The sequence below is a fragment of the Lepisma saccharinum genome, chromosome 15 (assembly GCF_977018435.1).
Source record: "Lepisma saccharinum chromosome 15, izLepSacc3.1, whole genome shotgun sequence".
NCBI classification, from domain to species: domain Eukaryota; kingdom Metazoa; phylum Arthropoda; class Insecta; order Zygentoma; family Lepismatidae; genus Lepisma; species Lepisma saccharinum.
The window spans coordinates 46,074,864-46,083,862 of record NC_139243.1 but is presented as its reverse complement, the minus strand read 5'-3'; the positions used below and the strand labels follow the sequence as shown (position 1 = coordinate 46,083,862).

The window sequence follows — 8,999 nt, the reverse complement described above, 5'->3', positions numbered from 1 at the left end:
ATATCCTGGACTGGGTCATGTCTCAAAACCAGGAATAAAACTTATGTGTTTTTCCATAATGGCTCAACTTGTGATTAGTGATTACAATTCTACTTACAGTATTAATTATTTATCTTCTCTAATGGTCGTCGCCAATTTGTTTGTTATATCTTGATCTTCATGACATAAACAAAACACACATGTCAAGAGTGGAATTCATAATACTTACATTTGAACTTACAACAAGCTGGATTTACCTTGAACGATTAGTAGAGCAAGAATATCTCGTTTACAAATAAGCTGCAAAATTCGATACAATCTTCTTGTTTGAAATATTCTTGCCGATCTCTTTGGTTGGGAGGTTAGCACAATGCACTAGAGATGTTGGGTCCGAATCCTGGCCTGGGTGTGGTTTCCTCTGTGTGTCCCTATTTAGGCAGTGTTGATGGGGATAGACCATTGTAGGAAATACGCTTAGATAATTAGTGTTGACGGAGATTGATCAAAATTCATTAACATCTGTTTGACAATTTCACGTAGATCAATGGTTATTAAGCACAGGCAATAGACTCACCTGTACATATATATACAACTTTAGTTGCGTCTAATATTCTAAGATACAGGCACAGATTAATACAAGCATCTGCAATGTAAGTATGTAAACATTTTGTGTATATATATAATGTAGATAACGTAGAAATCAAAATTTGTGCTATATTTGAGGGTGGGTGTTTGTGTGTGTATTTTGATTCATTTGGTTTATTTTACTTCGCATTTCTGCTACTCTTTGACTAACAGCAAAGATGAGGTTGAGTGAGATATGATGAAATGTACGAAGCGAACAAAGAACACCAATGCCCAGACCGGGATTCGAACCAGGGACCCATGGCATGGTATACAAAGAAGGTATTTTCATATTCCGATTTAATTCTTGAATATTTTAAAGATAAACTCTGATGAATTGATGCTTCTCATTGTGGTAAGAATTTATAATATAGAGAAAGTCTGTAATTCACTTCCTACTTCTTATTGAATCTATTTTATTCATTACAATTTTCGAGTGTCGGTATCAAAGTGGTGTTGTCTCAGCTCTAAAAGACTTCAAAGAATTAGCAACCTTTGTGCACCATCCAAATAATTAGAAACATCTGCTCAGTCGTTCTCCAAAGAGCGCGACAAATAGTCATAATCTCAATGTTGAACCAGAACTTAAATTTGACTCCCTATCACATTCTTGGGATTAGTTATTTCAGGTGGGAGTTTTATTCAGTAATGCTCTTGGGTAACCCTATGGGCTCCCGTTTCGCCTAATGGCTTATCAATACACAATAATGTGGTTTATTACCCAACTGTCATTTTAGGCAACACGGTAATTCCGGTTTCGTCTATTTCCCATTTTGGCCCAAGTTCCTTTTGTTTTATTGCGATTTCATCATGCTACGAATGCAATTTTTACATGGTTCGATTTCGATGTGCGTCTGTTAACACATACTGCGGAGTTTTAGCGATTACTTAAGGTTTTGTTCAATATATGCTTTCGTGGTTAGGTTAGGCAGGTTAGGTTTGGTTCCCTTGGCATTAAAATAAAGTCCCTAAATGCATTCTACTAAGGTTCCGATTTACTTCTACATTCATTCCCACGCTTCTACGATATTTACTGTCGCTTTTCGACGGAGAATATCTTGTCCATGAGAAGTAAGTAAGGTAATTATCAAGTTGTTGTTTTTTTCAACATAAATAACTTCTTTCGAGTTCAAACAGTGCTCATTACTTTAAGGAAGGTTCAAATTTCGCGTGACAATGATTTCCAAAATTCTACCATAATTAGTCTTTGTGCTAGGAGAAATCATAATTGCCCGCCATATTCTGTGTTATGGAAGCGAAAAAAGGAGTCAAAGAAATTACTCTCTATGTGAAGAATTGTGTTGTTTTTTTTCGTGTAAAAAGCATAATGACACATTGAACTATGTTCCGCAATACACAATTGGTAAGTACGAACCATGCGAAACACAAAATATCCGATTTTAATGTGTCTCCGATCTATGAAACTGGTACCGCAAATGAAAGCAATGGCAATTTTGCGTCGGTGAGATATTTCTCTTGAAAAATACATGATTTCCCGGTCAAATATATTCCACGATGAAAGAAAATACCTCGACGAACGTTGTAAACCTTGGAGAAACTCATTCCTGTAAGTAGTTTCTTGTGTAAAATTGAAGAAATGTGTCTCCGATGTATGAAACTGTTACCGAAGCTCCCGCATGAAAGAACTTACAAAGTCTAGATAATCATCCTTAAAGTTGCGAGCTGTCTAAATTTTCACTCTTCACTGCAAACAAATTATACAAAATAGTTTTACCTAATGTCAAGGGGGCTGATGACAGTGCCAGGGGGGCGACGGCAGTTCCAGGGGGGCTCAGCCCTTGCCTACCTGGGTACGGGCCTGTGTGGTTATATCTAACAAACAATTTTAACCACAGAAGTTCAATAATTGTTAAATGCTAACGTTTAAAGAATTTTCATATTTTCTCTTAGTAGACATTCGCGTATAAGTATTGATGTGACTTCACATGAGGTTTTACATGAAATCATTATAATTACCACAGGTTGATATAATGTTCTTCATCGGAACAGTTGCTGTTATCTCAATGCTTCTTGTATGGGAAACAAATATTCAAATTAGTTTGGCCAGATATAAGTGAGTACAGGGTGATCAAAAAGAGATTCAACCGTTTGGGGAAACGATTTATATACAATATTTACAATAAGTGCTGGAAGTGGTCGCCATTGTGAGATTCACAAAGTGAATACGATGAATCGTGTTTTAAAAGACTTTTTAACGTTTGCTGTGAAATTGCATCAACACAGTTTTGAATATTTGCTTGTAATTCCAGAATAGTGTGCGGATGTGTTACATAGGCAGGCAGCATTCTTGAGGTAACCCCACAAGAAAAAGTCAGGTGGTGATAAATCTGGAGATCGAGCTAGCCACAACCCCTGAGAGATTACTTGTCCATGAAAACAGTGCACCAAATACGCCATTACGTTGTTGGCAGTTATGGGCTGTAGCAGAGGCGGCTCAAGGGGTAGAGCCGCCGTGCCATGGCACTACCCTCAGAAGAAATTCATACGTCGCCAAGTAAAGTTAAATTAATACATTGATAGTTTACAGACAAGGAGATTCGAATTTTGCAATCGGTCAAGCTGACGTGACGACCGCCCCAACCTCCTCACTGCATCGCCAGCTGTTTCGTTCGTACCCTCGCGTCCGGAAGAGCTGGCCTAATCATGGACCTAACCAAGTTGACACACGTGCAGAGGGTTGAAGAAGTCTCAGCGAGGAACATTTCCACCATGAGCCGAGAACAAAGTGGCAGGGGGTGGGGTTAGCCCATAAGAAACCGTGCCAGTCTTAGCCTGGCCTGGCGAGAGAACTTTCGCAGTGTTGACACGACACAGTTGCCACCTTCAGAAAAAAGTCGCTAAATACGACTGGTTTGTAAGACCCGTTTGGGAAGTAATTTCTGACTACTTTTGGAGAAACGAACCTAATATTTCCAAAGTTAAATGAACATTTTTGATAATAGATAGATGTACCAAGAGGGCCATCCAGACTTTTTAAAAAATATCCTATGATGATGCGAGTTTCCTTTGGCATTTCGACAATTTCTTTTCATAACAAAGATATTTTCGACATCCAGTTAGAATACGTGTGCATGGGGGAGAAGAAGGTATAGGATTTGTTTTTCCTTTCCTCTTGTAATTTTTATATTTTTAGGGAAGTTTCCTGTAGTGTATAAAGATAGGTTAGCGAGTGAAGATGAATCGGATTAGTACGTTATTACTTAAACGCATGTTGTTTTCCACGTTACCAAACGAGGACAAACATCTTGGCTAGTGGCGCAACCTCAAGGAGGGGGCGGGGGGCATTGCGGAGGTTTTTTTTCTATTTACTTGATCACGTTGGCACTACCCATCATAGTTGCCGCCGGCCGCCACTGGGCTGTAGCACTATCCTGTTGAAACTACGTATGATGTAACCAGTCTGTCTGCATAGTGTAAACAAGCTTTCGCACCATCTGTATGTATCGATCACTGTCCACTGTGTAGTCAAAGAATGGTATGAAGATGCGACTAAGACAAGACACCAAATATCTTGAGTGGAGAGGCGTCTTGAGTGGACGCATTAAAGACGCAACAAACCAACACAAGAAAAATACAAAATAAAACAATAACACAGCTAATCACATATCTACAGCAACAATTTCGCCGGCCCCCGTGTCGGAGTGGTTAGCACATCGCGCTACGACGCCAGGGGTTCCGGGTTCGAATCCCAGCATGGACATGGATATCAATTCATCAATTTGATCATATCACCACTCATCACATCTTTGCAAAATTAGCCAAAACGTGGCACAAAAAGCGAAGTAAAATAAAGCAAATCAATCAAAACATCAACAATTTTGCCTTATCAGTTGTTTATGCTGTTTACAGTCCCAATTAATGCAGTTTTCACTGTTACTCTCCACTTAGCAAGCAAGAATATAGTAAAAATAAGAATCAACTACATTTCCTCATAAGGTTGCGTCTCCTTTTCATCACCCTGTATAAAATTAACGACTGCTATGCTGATAACATTTGTCACATTCTGATGCTAGCCTCACGTTTAGTCATTCTATTATTCCACGATACATTTGAAAGAAGTGGAATTTGTCAGAGGAAAGTGCAAGGGTTATATTTTTTCGCCGTTATAAAAGCTAATTTTAAGACGATTAACCTTTGTGGGTTTATACACACATTCACTTCAATTTCTAACTACAATGTGTGGAAATGAGAAGTAATGTAGGTAGCCACTCCATTTGCGAAACTCTTAAGAAAACATTTCAGATTACGCACAATTATGGGCCAAAAATCAACCAACCAATTTGTAGTAAAAGTGGCTGGTTTCTTATATAATTTCTCCTTAATTTTGTCGTGTACATAAAATACCATGGATTAAGATATTACATTTTATCTGACTTCACGAGGCCTTTCATAAGGAGATATGAACATATAAACATAGACTGTGTTGAAATTGATTCTTGTTTCGATGATTTTTATTTTTGATTCGCCTTGAGTAATATCTGAGTACTGAATGTATATCGTATTTTGCAATATAAATCTAGTGGATTTTATAAGGTAACCAAGAAAGTTCTGTTGGATTTTCACTCTAACTTCAAACGCCAAAAAGCGAAGTGAAATGGATCTGGTAGGTCAAACATAGTTCCCATCAGCACCAATGACCTATCTCCCAATTCTGGACGACTATGGATCTCACTGTGGCAGAACTCTGCGTAACGTGAACAAAAGAAGCCTCAAGTGCGGTTTGCACCTCGTCTAGGTTTAGGAACTATCATCCTCTAAGGTGATTACCCAGTGAATGGAACATATAACAATCGGACGGTGCAATGTCTGGGAAATGAGGTGGATGCATCAGTGTTCCCCAACTAAGGCGGAGAATGGTGTTCCGGCTGAACGTAGCCACGTATTGTGTCTCATTATCCACCAAATAGATACCTGAATGCTGGAGCCTCGTTTTTCAGTTTGTCGTGAACATGTTTCAGCTACTGAGAACACAGTCACGGACACTTCTGGCTTGTAACGACCCCGTTGAAAGTCAGTGGGTTCCTTACAACTCAGAAGTGTCCGTGAATTTACACAGTTGCATTCGATTGTCTGGCCAGGTGCCACCAGTTCGCCATGCACGATGCCCTGAGCAATCCAACACAGAGCAAAACTTTATTTTGATGCAGAGATGGTTTCGGGTGGTTTAGAACGGGTTCATGTGATGCTAACCAATGATAACGGCGTTGTGAAGTATCGCAAAGAACCCACTCATCATTGAACATCCGCACTCTGTGTAAAAAGGGATCCTTCTCCATACGTGACAGCAAGGAAACGCATGCTTCCGATTACGTCGCATTCTAAGCTGCAGTCAAGGCATGTACGACCCATCGACCCACCTTATACCGTTTTCCAAGCTGACAAATGTTGCCAAATAGTTTTTGCACTGACATGGGATTCTTCTACCAAATCGTCACATGTTCGACTACTGTTCGTCCGCCTGTAGAGCGTCGTTGTTTACAGCTGTTGGTCTTCCATCCCGTGGTGCATTTTGGAGGGATTCATCGCAGCCCTTCGATCTTTTAAAGAATCGTTCCAATGTCCGCTAATTCACCACATTTGTCGAAAGCCTAGCAAGTTCTATTTCCTTTCTGTCGTGAATGTTCCAAGTTTAAACTCATTCGGCATACAGGATCATTATCACGCTGGAGTACTCATGTTTCACCTGTCCTCACTGACGCTCACGTTAAACTGCACCACCATAGTCTGCTGGTTGAACGTGAACATGCCTACCAACAAATTACTATCGTCTTATCTATCTATCCTTGGAACTTGCAGTATGCGGAGCACTTGAAGTTCGACGTCGTCAAAAACCGACAGAACTTTCTTCCTTACAATAGTTACAGCATTGTTGTTATCTCAAAAAGCAAATCTTCTTTGTTGGCTAATATAACCTAGGATTCATTTTCTGCCCTCAGATACGCAGAGCATAAATATGAAGATATCTGTCAGATTGGTAAGTACACAATGTCTGGCAGCGCTTTAATTCATGGCATTGGAGACGAGGTAATTTTCTCAACGCTCTTTGGAAGCTCAATCCTGCTTTGCATCCTCTTCATATGGAAAACACGGAAGCTTGGAGCCCTGGAGGTGGCCAGAAACACGGAACATGGCGGAAACCCTTCATCTGGAAGCGAAGAGAGCCCAGCTGCGAGCGACTCCCAGCTCCTGTGTGATTCGCTATGTTCCATTTGTTTGCAGCCTTTCACGCTTAAACTGAGCACCGTCTGCGCTCATGACTACTGCGGGAGCTGCTTCTTCCGCTACTACGAGAGCGCGAACCTGTTGAGACCTGTTCAATGTCCGATTTGCAGGCAACACATCACCAAGCTGCTGGTCAGCTTCTCGAACGAAGAAATAGCAGCGGACAGCGCTGCTGATTTGGGAAGTATGAGAGACTCCATATCCACTCGCATAGCTCACTACAATGCCAGATTCTCGGGTGAACCGCGAACTCTCATGGATTACGTTTCGGACGTCCCGCTTTTCTTCAGGACCCTTTGGATTGAGCTGTTTTCGATGGATGCTGTCTATAGAGTCAGGATAATGTTGCTGTTCGTAACTGCGATCATCTATTGTATCGTGCCTGTAGATTTTTTCCCAGAATCGGTGTATGGAGGTTGGGGTTTAATAGACGACATCCTCTTTCTGTTGCTACTGTCAGTGGGCATTGTTATTCAGTACAGAAACTTCATCAGGTTTCAGGATTGACGAAAATCTAAACATTCCATTTAAAAAAAATAGTTTCTTAATTCATTTCTTGAGTAAATAAAGACAAGTCAATGAAAGTTTTAATTTATTTTTCTTACTTTAGTTTTAGGTCTCACCAGTTGAAAACACGCTATTGGTGGATTGATAGCGTTCCAAATGTAAACTTAATTGGGCGTATACAGGGTGATTATAAAGTCTCTATACATTTTAGTGATATTGTGACAAAATACATTTCTTTTGCATGTTATGTGAAGCAATGCGAACTGTAGAAGAATGAACAGCCGTTGTTTGTGCTTGTCTTGCGTGAAATGATGTATGAACGGGTGTGGACGGACTTTGACCAGAAATTCAGAAAACCAGGCCCCACCAGGCTGGCTCTCAAGAACATGGTCAACAAATTCAAGCGAACTGGTAGTGTTGTGGAACGAAGAACGTCCTGGTAGGCCAGCCATAACACCACAAATTGTGTAAATTGTACAGGATGTGATCCCATGTAGATCCATCACATCGACCAACAGACTCAGCGTACTTAATACCATGGGTTACCAACTGTGGCTCCCAGCACGGTGGATTGGGAAACACCAAGCTCCCTACTGTGCACCAACAGGATGGGACACCCTTCCCCCCTTGTGCTATCATCGTCCGCGATCGCCTAAACAAAATTTTACGCAGTAGATGGATTAGTCTGCCTCGCAACGGGGAGTTGCCCCTTCCATCTCGACCTGACTCCTTAGACTTTTTCATGTGGGGGGCTATCATGTCTAAGATGTACGTGGTAAAGATCCACAGCGCTGCCCAGTTGAAACAATGCATTACAGCTGCAGTTGCTGAGATTACACCAGCCATTTTGGACAAGGTGTTTCGGGCTGTGGTGGATCCCTGGCATCTGTTAGTAGACTTGAGGAGTGGTCACATTGAGTTATGCTGATTTTGAGTCCTACTGTGATATACATATGTTTCAGTACATGCTGTATTTTGTGCAATAAATCCTGATCATGCAGAAATGTAGAGTGACTTTATAATCACCCTGTATTATCAGGGCTCCCAATAAAATGTATACACACTTCGAAAGATTATAAAGTCAGTGTTTATTAAGATACAATTCATATTCAAAATTAAACAGAATTTACAGATGTGAATAATTTTCTTTGGAAACGCGAGGGAACGGAATCCAAACAGCAAGCATTGTCATTTCGTTCGGTATTTTTACGCATTCTCGTCCAATGGCTGTCTTCAATTAGTCGAATCTTGCCGGTTTTCTACTCTAAAATTTATCTTTTGTGAATCCTTTAACAAAAAGTCTAGTGGCGTGAGGCCTGGTGAATGCGGAGGGTATAATACTGAATCTCTTCATATACCCACACAGCCCAAATCTCCAAATATCCACAATGTCCAGATCAGATCTATGGATATTGTGGATATCCAGCTTTGAACATCCATGGGATATCCCATCCTGGATATCCAGAGAAGCTCCCATTTTGGATGTCCAGGGGATCTCCTGTCAAGGATATTTATGGGATATGTGGCATTATGTCCACATGTTATTAAAAATTTGTCATAAATGTTTTGATATTCGTGTAAAGATTCATTCATAGACTCGTCCGTATGCTCATTGTCTTTTCAGCAAGTCACGCATGCGTGCTATG

At 40.6% G+C, this 8,999-nt stretch overlaps 1 protein-coding gene across 1 annotated transcript; it reads left to right on the top strand.

The window, feature by feature from the left end:
* The first annotated feature begins 573 nt into the window (after positions 1-573).
* Positions 574-7,420, top strand: LOC145999475 (E3 ubiquitin-protein ligase RNF170-like). The gene is made up of 2 exons (XM_083136443.1): positions 574-629; positions 6,561-7,420. Exon 2 carries the CDS (start codon positions 6,610-6,612, stop codon positions 7,351-7,353), a length of 744 nt encoding a protein of 247 aa, XP_082992569.1. The 5' UTR covers positions 574-629; positions 6,561-6,609; the 3' UTR covers positions 7,354-7,420.
* The last annotated feature ends 1,579 nt before the right edge of the window (positions 7,421-8,999 follow it).

Excerpts from the sequence above, each read along its gene's own strand:
- LOC145999475 (XM_083136443.1), top strand. The coding sequence starts at position 6,610 with ATGTCTGGCAGCGCTTTAATTCATGGCATTGGAGACGAGGTAATTTTC.